Genomic DNA, 16,140 nt, shown 5'->3' with positions numbered 1-16,140 from the left:
TTCAAACATCACTGATGCAAAACCTCTTATTTCATAAGGAAATATGAGATTCTCAAATTCTGCAGTTATCCATTGAATTGCCTCAGTAAAGCTTGTATTATTTTTTGCCACATCCCTTAATAAGGGAAACGGGACTGCCCATGATGGGTCATCATGGCTATGATGCTGTGGAACCAAACCCACAGGTCCCTGAACTGGCTCGGGCAAAGCTGCATCTGCAGGCAGCAGCTCTGTTAGCTTAGCAGCCTGATTTGGCTGGGATGCAGGACTAAAAACCTCATCCGATTTCATGACAGGAAAAGCGTGTACATCAGACAATGCTTTTGCCCCGTTATCATCTCCCACAGTCGACCCGGCCCCGTAGGGGGGGTGGGCGGGGGACAGTGACTCACTCAGCCCCTGCTCTGTGCGGGGGGGTGATCGTCGTGCTGGGCAGGGGGGCGTGGCCGACGGGCCACTGCTCTCAGCTCCTGTTCCGTCAGCTGATGGGTCGGTGGGCGGGTCGGCGGCAGCAGCGGCAGCCGACAGCCCCTCCTGCTCGGTGCGGGGGGGCATTCTCTGAGCGGCAGGGAGGGGATGCGCGGCGGTGCCGCGCGGTGGCGCGGGGGGGGTCGCACGGCACGGGGCGCCGGGCAGCGGAGGGCAGCATTGCACCCAGCCCTCCCCCCGAGGCGCCAGACCAGCACCGGACGCGTGGGGCAGGGCGTGGCGCAGTGGGCGGCGGCGGCGGCTCCGCTGTGGGCGCCGCACGGGCTGCCACTGGCGGCGACCCCACGCACAGCATTTGGCGCGGCGGGGGGATGGGGCAAGGAGGGGCTGTCCCCGCCAGGCTCGCCTGCCGAATCCTGCGCGGAGCAGGTCGCGGCGGGGCGGGGCAGAGTGGGGAGGCGGCGGCAGGGGGCGGGCGAGGCGGCGCGGCTCCGCGCGGCAGCTGCAGGGTGGACCCCGCAGCGGCGGCGGGCAGCGGGGGGGTCGCCGCGGCATGCCGGGCCCGTGAGGGGCGGGGAGCAGGGCCGGCGGAGCGGCGGCCACGGCGGGAGCGGCGTTGAACCGCTCTGGCTCAGCGCGACACGGGCGGAGGCAGCGCACGCACGCCAGCGGCACCACCCGGGCACAGTGACCCAGCAAAAAGGCTCACAAAAGTCCCGCAGCCCTTCCAACAACCCCGCGCTGGCCACGCCCAACACCCGACATGGGGGTGGGGGTCTCCTGCATGGGCTCGAACTCTGCATCAGAGCAATCATCGTCATAAGAGACGGAGATCACAGGGGAACCAGTCCTGGTTCCTGTCGAAAGCCCAGAATCAGCTTCGAATTCCTCTCCAGCCTCTTTTAAAAGCAGGAAAACTGTGGTCCATGCCCGTAAAAGAGTGCCTGCCTTAGAGTTTCCGTCAAGGACGGATGAGAAAAGGCTTTTCCCCAGGGTTCGCCATGGGCCGATTGAGAGTGTTTTTTCAGCACTATAAAAAATTCCAAGTTTCTTTCCCCAGCTAAACAGTTCTCTCACATGTTTCCTGGTCAGGTCAGCATCACGGGACAACAAAAAGGAGTGGAGCAGTTCCATCATCAGTCGTTCCTCTGAGAACATCGTGGGTTTCTTCTTTTTGCAGCTGTAGAAGGCAGATTTTTTTCTTCTTCTTTTTTTTTTTTTTTTTTTTCTTCTTTTTTCTTGCCTCACTAGCTTGCAACTTGACCACGTTGGGCACCAGTTATCACTGTGCAGGCCTAGCCAGAAAACAGACTGGGGACACAGATCTGGGTGCAACAGAGCATGCAGGGCAGAAGCCCCGGTTTATTTACAAAAGCCTACTTTTATACTTTTCCTATGAGGCCTGTGGATTGGAGGAAGGAATTCCCACCTCCCCACCACATTGGTTAAGGAGACCGTCACACAGTCTTGTTTGTCCCAGCAGGGAATGTACAAACAATGGCTATGTTTATAGAACATAGCTGGTGTTTACATTAAAAGAGCATGAGAAGATACAGACTTCTTTAATATGAACGCTCAGCCAAACCAGGAAAAACTCATGGCAACAAAGTGCTTTTCATCTATGCCTAATACCAAATACATTTGCTGATGTAAACAGAAATAAAAGAAAAATAAGATAATTTTGTAGCCAGACCCTCACAGAAAACAATGCCCAATACAACAGCTTGCAAGACATGAAAACATCAAATTACAGGGATAAAATTTCTTCATGCAGAAAAAGCTTTCATTTTCCCATTCAACACCATAGCTCTGTTTTGATCCTGACATTGTTTGCTTAATTTTTCAGCAGCCCCTTACTACAATGTGCTCTGTTCCAGCCTTGATGGAAAGGAACACTCCAGAATTGCCTTACTAGAGTGTATTTCCCAAGCAGCCTTGCTTCTCTTCAGGTGAGTGGATTTGTATGTGTGGAAGGCATTGTTGCAGCTGTGTTTCTCAGGGGGTTCAAGTCCTCCAGGCAAGGCTATTCATTACCGCCGAGAGATATCTGCAGGAGCTTCTGCATCATATTTGGGGTTTAAAGCAACTTGATTTTCATAAAAATTATTTTATCGGATCTCCTAACTTGTTTCTCTTTTGCAGTCATCTGCAGGTCTAGCAGCAAAGGAGGTGTTCATGTACTTTCTTATAATTTCCTGTGTTTTCTGGGCTAGTCAGGGTACATGCTAAGAAATGCTAGCAGCTGTCTTCTTTTTGCCTTCCTGTAATATTCTTGCCATTACTATCACTGCAACAGTGGGAACAGTTCCATTAGGATTATTCTCAATGAAAAGCCCAGGTCTGACAAAAGTTCAGAATGCAAGTTGCTCAAAACCCGCTCTTGAGTGACCTTACTGTGGTCTTCAGTATGTAAAAGGGGCCTACAGGAAAGGTGGAGAGGGACATTTTACAAGGGCATGTAGTGACAGGACTAGGGCGAATGGCTTTAAACTGAATGAAGGCAGGTTTACAGTAGTTTACTGTGACCCTGATGAGGCACTTAAAAGGCTTCTGCAAGGAAGCTGTGGGTTCCTTATCCCTGGAAGCTTTACAGGTTGGGTTGGATGGGGCTTTAAGCAACTTGGTCTAGTGGAAGGTATCCCTGTTAATGGCAGGGGAATTGGAACTAGATGGTCCTTAATGTCCCTTCCAACCAAACCATTTTGATTCTATGAACTTAATCTTTACTGAGCTTGCAAAGGAAAAAACCCAAATCTGACTGTGCTCAGCAGAACAAACAAAATCACAAAATCAGTAAATCAGTGTAGCTTTGTAGATATGTGTCCTACATAATTTTAGGCAAAGCATACAGAATGAAAAAAGACAAATTAAGGCACAGCTACATCTGTTTCTAATGTACTTACTAGAATAGGCACCACAGCAGCAGTTTGATTGAAGTGCTGCAAACATAATATTCCTGAGGAGGGTGATGAAGCAATGTAGACAGTTAAACACAATCTTTTTAACTTCTCTGTTGAATACCAGAAGTTCTTCCACTAGCTGTGCATTTAGAGCCTCATAGCCTTTCTTTGCCAGGTCCAGCTCTTCTCCAGCTGACCTCTGTGAAGGTAGCTGTTGTAGTCCAACAACTTGTCATAGCGTTTCTGGATGAGCTTCTGAGGGCCTGGAAACAGGGCTTGCAGTGCTGAGAGAGGAATCAAGACAAGCTTGTCCAGCTGAGTCATCTGGAAGGTATAAGCCAGACCTACTCATTACCTTATTCACACAGTCCTTCAGATGCCATAAGGGGTTGAGCCTGATGGCAGACCATCAAGCAATCTGTTAATCACTCTTCCCAAAGCACTGCTGCCAGAGGCAGTTTCAAGCAGGGTCCAGCACAACTCAGAATCTCCTTCATAACAGGAAAGGTATCACTTTTTCAGCTTACAGTGTCTGCTAATGGCAGTGGTCCCTTGGAGCATGCAGCCTCTGCCCCTAGGGAGCTGCCACTGAGGGAAAACAGCAAGGATTGGTCAAGCAATCAAATAAAACTGGGGTTTCCTTAGCTTGAAGGCCCACACCAATATACAGTCTAAAGCAAATGAGGTCTTATTAAGTGGCAGTCTTGAATTCTCTCAAAGCTGCTTTTATTTTTTTTCTCTCCTGGAAACAACTGTAACTCAATTCCTGTTTAAGCAAACACAATCACTTGATTTGATTAAATTAGGCTATGCTTGTTGGTTTTATATCTAGTAATCAACAAAATTAGACACGTGGTAAAAAACCAGTCTTCCTCAGACTTTTCCATTAGTCTCTAATTGTCTCAAGGGATTAATATTGCATGAAATAAAATTTTTGTAAGTCATTTGTTCAAATATAGCACAGGCTTGTAGTGAGTGAAATTCATCATCATATTAAAGCTCTTGGACATTCTGTGTGAATTAAGTTGTTGGGTTGGAAGTGAGAATAAAAAAGCAGCTGCTTCTGCATTCTCGAAAACAAACTAGAGTTGAGGAGAGATCCATTTTAGCCCCAGAGTTGCTCTCCAAGGCCAAGATGATATATGCTGGCTAAATTGCTACTATTTTATTTCCACCTGAAAAACGGGGCTGTTTAGCAAACCAATTTTTGATGCATTAAGAAAACAATTCTTCCAAACTGCTGAACTTGATTTTTGAAAATGAGGCTACTGGGAATTTCTGCCCTGAAAATTTTCAAAAAAATCTAATGAGAGAGGAAGGTATACATTATTGACAAATGCACCAAGGGAAAAAACCCCAAACTATCAACCTGAGTCCATTGCTGAGATTTCCCTTGATAATAACCTTTCAGGAAAACATGTGAGGAACACTATGGGTTGTTCAGTGAGAACATCTCATTTTGCAATGTCAAGCCAAGAGTGTTTTAAAAAAACCTGTATGCACAGGATAGGGAATCCTTGTAATTTTGTACATCCAAGTCACAGAAATAAACAGATATTAGGTATAAATTAGCAATCATTAATAAAAATGTCCACAGTTAAAATAAATAAAATCAAGTTGTTGGGTTTTGTTTGTTTTCATTACATAGACCTTCAGAGTAGCTAGGTCATGAAACAATAGCTGTTAAATTTTTTTTCCTAAAAAGTTTTCTGTTTCATCTGTTGTGGAATTACTTCTACTTTTATGGTTCTGAATATGGGGGCAGCTTCCATATTGGACACACTCACCACTGCAATGATATGGAGGTGTTATTTTGCACTTTGTGCAACCATTCATTGTAAAGACATTGAAAATATTGTTTTGATTACTGAGATTAATTTTTGAGATACTTTTCACATGTGGGAATTTCAAAGGAAAGGAAATACATCACCTTACTTCCTTGTCATTATCCTGGAGGTTGTAGTCTGTCAAAGAGCCTTCTGTTTCTTGGCAGACTCTGCTTTCAATATTTTGGAAAGGACCTAATGACTATATTTGAGTCAGCACTAAACTAGGAAAGTGTAAGAAAACCTCTGTCGCGGTGTGTGACTCTCTCCTGTCCCAGGGCACACAGCGACCAGGGGTGTAACACCTTCCCCCTGGGGAGCTCTCACCTCCCCACCTAGGGACTCCGATGTTCTCGGCAGTGTCTATTTCGGACGCAGAGATGGAGTGGAGACGAGACGGGTCTTGGGGTGAACTGAAGAGGTTTATTAAGGAGATGAGCAACTGAAAAGCAAAACCCCAAGAAGCCCCGAGCAGGGCTTGGGCAGTGGGTTTTATACAACAAGCTTAGGGGAGGGGTAAAGGGAGCGGTAAAATTACAGCAACCAATTAGGGTCTGTATCTAGGGTGTTGCATCAGTGGGTAAAGCTAGCAGAAACCAATCCAGGATGTGTGGGATGGGTTTACATAAGGCGGGAAAGATAATAGACAGATAACTGAAAGTCACATAACATAACAGGTGCATGCTTAAATTAAAGCAACTGAAGGAGACAAAGGAATATTAATGAGGGGGGTAGGGATACACAGAACTGAATTGAGGGCACATGAAGGAAAATGGGGTACACAAAACTGAGTTATTACAACAAATATGAAATCATAATAAACCTAAAATAATGCTCCGCCACAAACCTCCACCTCTGAATTTTTCCAGCTTGAGCAGCTGTTTGAAGAAGCAGTCTGTCCCATTTTGAAGAGACATTTAAGTCTCTTATTAGAGCCAGGCATTAGACTTCATTTTAATTCTGAAAGCAGAAGACTAGTTGGAAAACTATTACTATTTTTTAAATTGCTTTATTAATTACTATGGGCTATATTTGGATTTTTCAAGGTTTCCCTATATGAAGGATTTGACAGCACTATGTTAATATCTGGACTTGATGTTCCGAGAGGCCTTTTTCCAGTTAATAAATCTGAGATTTTTACAGATCTGTGATTCCAGGAGCTAACAGTACATAAGCACAATATCAATCACAAAAGTCACTCAAACTGCAAGTGCTGGTAACAAAAGCAGCAAGGCAACAATTTGCTGCTCTTTTCTGAAGTTCAGGTGACATAAATACAGGATTGTTCAGATGATACAAATTTAACACAACGATTTCAGTATAAACCCAGGAATTTAGCTTGACAAGTTTTCTTTAGTTCTTCTAAGGAAAACACAATGCATTTATATTGTATTTTATCTTAGTTCTTACAGAAATTCAACCAAACCTCCCACTTATCTTGCCCAAGAGATTCCTAAACTAGTTTTCTCTTCTCTTCTCTTCTCTTCTCTTCTCTTCTCTTCTCTTCTCTTCTCTTCTCTTCTCTTCTCTTCTCTTCTCTTCTCGTCTCGTCTCGTCTCGTCTCGTCTCGTCTCGTCTCGTCTCGTCTCGTCTCGTCTCGTCTCGTCTCGTCTCTGTCCTAGTCTTCCTCACATACAGCTGTTTTTTCAGACATACAGATAGCTGTGTCAGACTGGACATTGCATTAACTTACTAAGTCTTCACATAGATTTGCAATGTTGGTCCATTCTTCTGAACAGTCATTGACTTTGTCATCTTTGTCTTGCAGGATTTCCTGAAACCCAATTATATTCTGGGCAGCCAGATGTAAAGAATCCTAAGTGAAAAGATGGTAGGAAGATGAAACTATTACAATCTGTTTTAATATGCTGCATTCACTCATGCAGCTATTGCAATAATACTGATGGAATCAGAAATGTTTTCCATCTCTGACACCTGTGCAGCTGCTGTGCAGTTTCCAGTCATTGTGAGGTTGCTTACTGTGATAATATTTTCCTGTACTTTGTCTATTTTCAATGTAAACTATTTAAGAATCAAGCTGTTAATGTTCAACTGAAAGAACTATGCCCTAAACTAAAGAATATGATATCACACTGGATATAATGATATCCCACTGGAAGTCAGCTACTCCTCAGCAAGAAGACAGCTTACCATACACCCTCAAAAGTCTCTTTTGGGGGACTAAATAGGACTACAGTGGTGTATTTCAGTTGCTCAGAATTTAAATCTTAATGAAGTGCAGATCCGTTTGGATAAGGAGCTGTCAGCACCATTCCAGGCAACAGCCCTTGTTGGCTGAGCTCCCTGGCCTTTCCCTGTCTGCAGAACCAAACAAGGTACATTTGTGATAAGCTCCAGCCAGCTGGTTACTGATCTTGCCTCTCTCTCAAACAACATCCATGCCTGGTTAGGGCACACTTACACTTTTCCAGGCCTCATGCCATCTACAAAGCTGGCAAGTAGTCGATGGGAGGGGCAGATTGATAAATCACAAGCTAACCTTCATCTCTGGAGAGCAGGAATGAAGCAAAGGCATTTTAGAGAACTCAAGCACTCTATACATCTAATGCTAGCCCTCAACACAACCTAAACATGGGAAAAGGGAAGGAGTCCTTCCATCCAGAATATGTATTTTAGGACATTTTAATTCATGTGGCTGCAGCTCAGTTATCCAATCTTTAATGAGAAGCAGTTGATCCTCCACTGCAGCAGATGGGGGTTGTACTGGTTTGAAAACAAAACCAGTGAGACTCCAAGTCAGAAATGAAATGAACAGGGCTAATGCCTTTATTAATATTCAGCTCTTTATTAAAGTGATCAGCTCTTTATTAAAGTGATCAGCTGGGTGGTAGAGCTCGACAGAGTTTTTCACGCTGCTGTAGCAATCCGAAGGAGCAGGAAATGTCCCAGTTCATAAGCAGTAGGTGCCGAGTCCTTGTTCCCATGGGAACAGCTAGAAGCTCTCTCTGGTCAACCATCAGAAGGCAGAGCAGTGGAGGTCTGGTTGCTGAAGTGCAAAGCAGCAGACGTCAGCTCTTTACCCTCATGGAAAAACCTTGAGAGTTTCTCTCCGAATCTGTCACTCGAGCTGGCCCAGTCCCCATGCCCATCAGACTCTTAATAGATCATGGCGAGTTCTCAAACCAGGCCAGGGGGTGCGTCCACCTCCTCCTCGGTGAGAGCATCGCCTGGCTCTTTTACTGTGTCCAGTCTTTCATCTTGGGGTGCCCTTCATCTCCAAAGAACTCTCTCCAAGCTTGCTGTGTGTTCGTCTTATTTGCATATGCCTTCCTTGAGTAGGCAGTGAGGGGGGGGGCTGGGTGAGCTCCGATTACAGTAGATACAATCAGGACAATCACTAGCTTTTAACATGCTAATTCAGAAATGCAGGACCGGTAGGATAGCTGCTGCCCAGCAGGGCACTACAGCCTCCATGAGGACGGCGGGACAGCCCTGCCACATCCCACCAGGGATGGGGGTCACCTGTCCTTGAGGCGCTGGGGCCCTGGCGCCTCCCATTGCCCCATCCAGAACCCTGTGGAACCACCTGCCTAGCCACAGCTCCTGTCAACAGCAACAGGACCAGGTGGCGGGGCCACTGCTGCCTGGAGGCAGGGGCTGCCACACCAGCAGCCGCAGTGGCTCCGGTGGCCGCCAAGGCATCCTCCCAGGGCAGAGTCCCGCCTATGGTGGCAGGGGTCTGGCAGCGGCAGCAGAAGACATAACCACGCCACATCTTGGGCCACGGCAGCTACACAGGGGCAGCCCCTAGAGCACCTACACCCACTGAGAATTCGTTCATAACAGAAACACAATTTAATAGAGAGAGAAAAAACAACAAAAAAAGGGGTAAAAATAAAATAAATGCAATAATACAAAGGACCACTGACAGAGTCAGAATGCAAACCTAACACCCTGTTGGTCAGGGTGTTGGAATCAGTCTGAAGTAAGTCCTCCTGGAGTGACAGATGTGGCTCCATTGGAGTAGAGATGATCCTCAAGAAAGGGTCCAGTCTTCTGTGAATCCAGTGGAAACAGGCTATCTTGGTGTTTGGGAGTGCTGGTTTTATCCCAGTGGAAAGGCTTTGGCTCCTCCCACTGAGTGGAGCATCTCACAATGGAATGAAGTAACCTTATCAGTCATGTGAGAGGCCTTAAATGGCCCATTCACAGGTGATATCCCTCGGAGGAGGATGGGTGGAGGAAGAGATAAGAAGGCACTGCCTTGTCTGGTGTTATCAGTTGTCCCATTAACAGAAGGCATCTGCCCTCTTCTGCCCCCTAGAGTTACAAGAGATAAAGAACAATATGTCCCAATTGGTTTCAACAGATGAAAATAGAATACACATTTTTGGTTACATTTTTCAACCCAGGACAGGGGTGACAGCTTCACACAGAGATTCAAAGTCCTAACCATGCCTCCAGACAGCACCTTCTTCTCTGCACCTTTGGGTCTCCACAGAACCTGATTCTGTCAGGGGAAAATCACAAAAGTGTGGGCTTTAAAACTGTTTTGCCATGGGCTCAGTAATGCAGTGGCAGCATAGCCTATTTGTTTGATATTCTGATGTAAACAGCCTGATTATAAATAATTTGGTGTTGCCCAACCAGTGGCAGAAATGTGTGCCAAACTTGTTATAGACAGGAAAAAGACCTGTACCCACCTGGAGATATTGCGAACAGAGTGAAATGGTCTTCACACAATTTCACAGTCTTCTCTAGACTTTGAAACAACTTTTCTTCCTTATTAAATGTTCAATCTTTCACCTAAAGTAGACATTTGCACAGTCATTTTGGCAGCCCAAAAGAGCCTGGCTAATGAAAGAAACATCCAGAGTACTGCTAGAAAAATCCCTGAACTCCTCCCTTTGAAAACAGATCAACCCTTAATTCTCCCAAGCTCCAGCTCTAATTCAAGAAAACTGAACACCACTGGGCAACGTGGCAGAGAATTTAATCTTTAATCCTTGTGGAAGCAGGGAGTTGCTTGACTACAAGCCCACTGGCGTGTGCCGACAAAACGCTTCACTTTCCTGTGTGCTGTTGCCCCGCATGAGGGAAGGAGGGAGGAAAAGGCGGGATGTGCTGGATATTTCAGGGCCAGGGCACTCTCCCGCAGGCCGGCTGTAGATGGAGCTGTTATCCCAGAGCCGTGCCAGCCTTCCCTCTTGAAACGCTGGCAGCCGGGAATGGCCTCGGGAAACTTCTTTATGCCGACTGGGAACACCCTGAAAACGTGGTCATTTCTGCCCGTCTTTTCCTGCAGGGCTTCCAGAAATCTCGAGTCACGTCTTAGTGGTTTTGCCATGAGGGTCTCAGCATGTTCCAAGACGTGAGTTGGGAACTTTCTCAGTCTAATTAACCAGGAGAGATGGCTGAATCTCTAACGGATGCATTCTGATACTAAAATGATCCTCAAATGTTTTAAGCTTAATAAGAAATAAACCCCAAGATACATAAACCAGGAGATTCTAAATGAAAAAAAAAGGAAAAGAAAAATCACATATCCTCCTTATCAAATTTAATTCCCTTTTCCTCTGATTTTATAGCCTTGCTGGTGTCCATCACATTCTGAATACAGAAATTTCCACCGTATAAATAAATGAACTAAGAGAAAAAAAAATATGCAGGTGGTTTTGACCAAAAGAAAAAGTCTAAAACTCAGAGCCAAAGTGAGTTTTAAAGTAGGTATGTAGTTTATTCAGTGCTGGACGCAATGCGGGATAGTTCCCAAAAGCATGCGCACCCCCCGCTCACTCGCGTTTTCTTTTATCCTATAGAATGTGACATATGCAGCAAATTTCACAATACTGCCACTCATATTAATCCTTTGGCTCCCCCCCTCTCCGCTTCTTATGCTAATTAGCTTATCAGTTCTTTGCGCCTGCTCAGTTGTCTCTGGTGGTCGTCTCGGGGGTCTAAGAGATGAAGGAAGGAGTCTTCCTCTCAAGATGAACTTCTGACCCCATTGCCTTGCGCATGCTCACTGATCCTCTGGTCATAGTCCAAGCTATGAAACCAGTCTTTATCTGGTCCTGGGGCCTGAGAAGTCTCGTTATCTCAGTATTTCTGGTAATCTTGGATTCTTGTCTCCTGTTCTGGTGAACATCCTTCCCCTTGTCAGACATCCTTGCATTCCTCAATACTGGTCTCGCACATCTATCTTTTCCCTCCTTAGGCAACTGATACAGCACAAAGAGCAGCAAGTACTAAGCAACACGCATCATCTTAATGCCTATTTCTAATAAATATCTTCTAATTTCTATGGCTAATAACCTCTAGTTTCCAATCTCATGTTTCAGTTTGGATCAGAAAAAGAGGGGAAACACTGATAAAAAACAAACCAGGAACAAATGGCATGTATCTTGTAAAGTCACATCTGGAAAGGCAAGTGACCTTGTGTAATCAGCCATCTCATGCAGTGAAGTGCACTGGATATCACTTTCAAGGCCATTTTAATTGATTTTCTTTGAGGTTTCAATTTAGGTTTTCCTGAAAATGTTTATCCTGCTAGGTTTTGAATTACAACTTTGAAATTATGAAGGAGCATTTTACTTCTGGTGGCCCAACATCCATCAGACTCATCACAGATGTAATAAATTGAAAATAAATCCTCCTTTTTAACCCCTCCGAAGTTCCAAGCTAGCTGAGGCCTTCTCAGGCTTTGGAGGAATATTTCATAGACAGGAAAAAGAACCCAAAAGAGGCTCTGACCCTCAGCTGCAGATCAAGATGCTTATTCCAGGTGGTCTCCAGAGGGAAAGAGGGCATGCACAGAGGAACAGGGTCTTTTCTCAGCTCTTGCCAGGGAGGGGCAATTTGGGACACAGCCAATGGGGTCAGAAAGGGAAGGAAGGGTCAAACTACATGGTACAAGCTCTAGGGGTCCCTGAGGGGGGAGAGACCATTCCCACAGGAGAATGTAACAATAAATGATGTAGGATAATTCCTGTTTTATATATATGTAATATAATTCAAGTTGTTTTATTAATAACTGGTTAAAATCATTCAGGTCTGGGAATGAGATGAGCACGGGAATCAGATACCTTTGAGAGCAGCAGTAATTTACAACAGAAAAGAGGGCAACTCCAGCAGCAGATGTGCCATCCCGGTGGGAGTGTGAATGACCCAGCGATCAGGATGATATATGGATCTCATCCCCCCATCTAGAGTGCTCATCCCAAATGATCAGCCGATATGAATCTCGCCGCACCCTCAGAACTATACATCCCAATACCTGGTTCCCAAAATAGAATCAAGTATTCATCTCTCCTCAGAAAAACCTATTGAACTGACAGGACGGTGAAAAGAGGACTACATGAATATAGAAAGAAACAAAAGAGACAAAAAAAAGTATGAAGCAACACTGTCCCGCTGAAGAAACTGTGTATAAGCAGAGCCCGCAGAAACCAAATTCGTGAACAAGGGAGCTCCGGTGCGATAGAGGCCGAAGCTAAGGTTCACCCAGTGCCAATCCCGGGACTCGACACTGAATCTTTGATTGTGTGCTTACCCAAAATTCTGTCCAATTGATTTTTTAAATAAAATTATTATTAATAATTTTAATTGGCCATTTCATTTATAACAACAGAGTTCTTTGTTTCTGTAGTTTTGATGGTTCCAGGTCTTGCACATGTAGAGGCAAACCCTGTGGCTTTTCCTAATTAGAAACACTGCTCATCTTCCTTGGTGGATTCCAAACCTGTAACAGGATTTCTTAAAGAACATGGACATGATGTATTATGGATTGAAGTTTGAGCTATCCCAAACTGGGCCTCAGGTTTGGGCCTGCTGGGCCTCAGTTCTGGGCCTGTGTAGAAGTAGACGAGCCTGTGGCGCAGTTAGAATTTAGGTTAAGGTGTGTGTATGGATTAGATATGATAGTTAGAGTAGAATCATGGTAGCTACCTTAAACTGAGATTGTTTGCATTCCTTTTCACACTGAGTGCCAGTTAGAAAACACCTGCAACTGTAAACTATTTGAAACTGTATATAACTGGCCATTTCAAGAATAAGGAGGAGAACATATGATTAGACCATATTGGTTGTGTTCTGCGTTTCTCTGTCCAGCTTCCATATAGTTAATAGAGACCCTGGCTTCACAAACCTTAATGTTACATGAGCAAGATGGACTAAACGTGTTCTCAGCCCTAACAATAACTGTTGCTAGGGTATCTGCAAAATGCTGACCTCTGGCTGAGGTTCACAAAACCACCACTCACTTCCTCTCTGCTGAAGACCAGAAGTTTAAGAAACTCTTGTGTAAAAAAGGAAAAGGTGGAGAACACATTACATTATTTTCTATTTCAATCCCAAAGATCTTTCCTGTCTTATGTGACAGTCAGAAAATGACTTTATAAATTAGGCAGGAAAAAAAGCAGCATCACAAACTCAGTTTCTGTGGTTGTAGAGATGGCCACGACACTCAGAGTGCTTTGGTAAAATCTCAGAAGGCTTCAAGCATCAGCTCCTTGTTATCTAAAAGTCTTTCATACCTTTTCTATGTAGCCTCCCATGGGCAGCTCTAGACAGCTCTGGCTCTTTCTCTCCTTCTCTCTTCCTTCAGCAGTTCCAATTCACTCCTTCCTGTCCCTTGCATGACCTCCCATCCCTTCCTCCTCACAGCATAGCCAGCAAACTCCAACTGACTCCAACCAGCTAACTCACTCTTTTATCACACCCATAGCTGTGAGGGCAAGGCTGTTCCCACTCTTGAGTTTTTATCACACCCATAGCTGTGAGGGCAAGGCTGTTCCCACTCTTGAGTAATTAACACAGCTGCAATATATCAGAGGCAAGATTGCTTTTAGCACTGTCTCCCCACACATTTCCAACATGTTTTGAAAAACACCCCATGCAAAAGCAGAACTGAAGCTGCCAATGCAAATCTGCAGTTGGAGGAGTAAGTACCTGAGGTTTTCCCCTCATCAGTATTTTCAGATGGCTGGTGACCCTCTTGGATTTCTTGCTAATGGAGTGAATATTCAATCGGGAAAACTTTTCTTTAAGGGTTTCATCATCATCATTCTTCCTATACTTCAGCACTGCAGACAGAGAATTTCATTACATCAGTAGTCTGTATTCACAGGACTTTTCACAGGGATAGGCACACAAATATGAAACCATTTGAGAGAAGATATTTTGATGCCATTTGCTATAATCTTGTGTGAAAATGCTCAAGAAGATGAAAACCCCATTATCAACACTAACCTTGGGAAGAGTGAAGTTAGGGCTTTGACCTGGCAAGCTTAAAAACAAATATTGCTACTACTGCATCTTAATTATTATCAGTGTTTGCAACTGCATTACAGATGCTATAACATGAATTCTTTCCCTGTTTTCATACTGGAGTTACCAGTCAGGTAAGATAGTTGGCTGAGGACAAGGGACATTAAGGCACTGTTACGCTCTTGAAACTCAATGTGTTACGCAACTTGGGTAGCACCAGCCAAAATTGATGTAGTGAAATATCTGGAGCTGAAACATGTCTTGTAATGGCCAGCCCAAACCTACAAAGAGCAAACTTACTGTGCTCTTTTCTTAACTAAATCTTTCTTCCTTTTAAGTTCATTGATGTTCACATTAATGTTTTTCATAGCAAAAAGGGCATCTTGTAGCGCCTTGTGGTCACAGTGAGAAGAAGGAGTTGAGTTCAAGAGCTCCTGGAGTAACAAGGGATATTTCATTAGCCATTGCACTGGTTTAATCAACAGAGATCCCAGGTCCATTAAATTTGGCTTTCCTCCGTAATTTACACCAAAATTATTATCACAAAATTAGAAATTCCTTGAATTGCAATTACCACTCAAGTCAAAAAATACATCTGTGAGGGAACAGAGGTGGTGTAAAGTAAACCCTCCTGTCGCCCCCTCAGTGAAAAACACCCTGAATTTTCTGTTTTCAGAACTTTGCTTAAGCATTAGCTCTGAAACTGTCCCACTCAGTTTAAAGGTATTTGTGGAATAACTTACACATCACAATACCCAGGAAGGGAGATGTAGGTGGAAGAACAAATAACAGGAAGTTTGAGAAATGCATGTAAGCAGGGCTGTTGCATCCTGCTTTGGGCCCTCAGGCTTAAAATTGCAACATCTCCATGCTGTGAGTAATTGGATGCCTGTTCACAGTGCATCCCTTCTCACAACATGCCTGACTTGGCACAGTGACACTTAAGCTTTACTGCCTTTCACCTGTGGTTTTTCTCTGCTGGCTGCCAGTCAGTTACTTCTAATGATGCCTCAGCTTCCAAAGGGTACCAAATCTGGCCTGGGGAAATGTTGAGCACACAGGATATTCACACAGGCTTGATCCAACATGCTGGAAGGCTCCTTTACATAAAGGCAAAGCAGGCAACTGGCCAGGGTGGCAGAAGGATGAGAGTAGGACAGTCTCGGCGTCCAGCATGGGCACAGGGATGCTCTGGGGCTCTAGGCTCAATCCCCACTGGCTGGGCAGGGGCAGCAGAGCAGCATCCCCAGGCATTCAAGTGGCTCAGGCCATGAAGGCTCCCCTGAGCTCTTGGGCCCCAGCCAGCTGAACTCAACTCCAGCCCTTCTCCAGACAAAAGCCTTTGCTTACACTCTCCAGGTTGGAATGGGAGGGGCTGTGCAGTTTGTGGGCTGTCGCAACAGCCTCGAAAGAAACATGAAAGGACTGAACCACATGTGCCTTCATTACCTTCCATGTGGCTGGTAGAAACATGGGGTCTCCCCAGAATGGGTAACACCCAGTGGCCAAGACCAGGGCCAGGAACTGCTGAGGTTCCAGCAGCAGGACAGACATGTCCATGGCCTCCCCTCATGACAGCACACTCCTCAGCAAACAAGGCACAGTTCCAGCACCAGCTACCTGGCACCTCCCCACTGAAACTAAACATGAGCCGCTGGTAAGTGTGGAAGGTAATAAAGCAGAGCAAGCTTTCCATTTGCATGCCCAAAAAGGCTCTTTTGGAGCAGAAAAGGTTTTCTGACATTAACTATGCAAGA

At 45.1% G+C, this 16,140-nt stretch overlaps 2 protein-coding genes across 2 annotated transcripts in view; one reads left to right on the top strand and one right to left on the bottom strand.

Annotated features, from left to right (window-relative positions):
• LOC134565162 (rho guanine nucleotide exchange factor 38-like) overlaps positions 1-16,140 on the bottom strand; it is a 136,233-nt gene that overhangs the window by 9,018 nt on the left and 111,075 nt on the right. The window contains 9 exon segments of the mRNA XM_063424621.1: positions 2,896-2,912; positions 3,333-3,531; positions 3,534-3,653; positions 6,849-6,971; positions 9,820-9,859; positions 9,861-9,922; positions 14,066-14,199; positions 14,511-14,530; positions 14,684-14,897. Of these exon segments, the coding sequence (XP_063280691.1) occupies positions 2,896-2,912; positions 3,333-3,531; positions 3,534-3,653; positions 6,849-6,971; positions 9,820-9,859; positions 9,861-9,922; positions 14,066-14,199; positions 14,511-14,530; positions 14,684-14,897 (929 nt within the window).
• On the top strand, positions 451-12,669 carry LOC134565154 (spidroin-1-like). Its single transcript, XM_063424606.1, has 2 exons — positions 451-2,378; positions 12,168-12,669. The coding sequence occupies exon 1, from the start codon at positions 577-579 to the stop codon at positions 1,333-1,335; it is 759 nt and encodes a 252-aa protein (XP_063280676.1). The 5' UTR covers positions 451-576; the 3' UTR covers positions 1,336-2,378; positions 12,168-12,669.

Source organism: Prinia subflava (genome assembly GCF_021018805.1).
Source record: "Prinia subflava isolate CZ2003 ecotype Zambia chromosome W unlocalized genomic scaffold, Cam_Psub_1.2 scaffold_37_NEW, whole genome shotgun sequence".
Lineage (NCBI taxonomy): Eukaryota > Metazoa > Chordata > Aves > Passeriformes > Cisticolidae > Prinia > Prinia subflava.
Note: the sequence above shows the minus strand (reverse complement) of the source record. Positions and strands in the feature narration are given on the sequence as shown.

Coding starts and splice junctions, on each gene's coding strand:
- LOC134565154 (XM_063424606.1), top strand. CDS start 577: ATGCGCGGCGGTGCCGCGCGGTGGCGCGGGGGGGGTCGCACGGCACGG.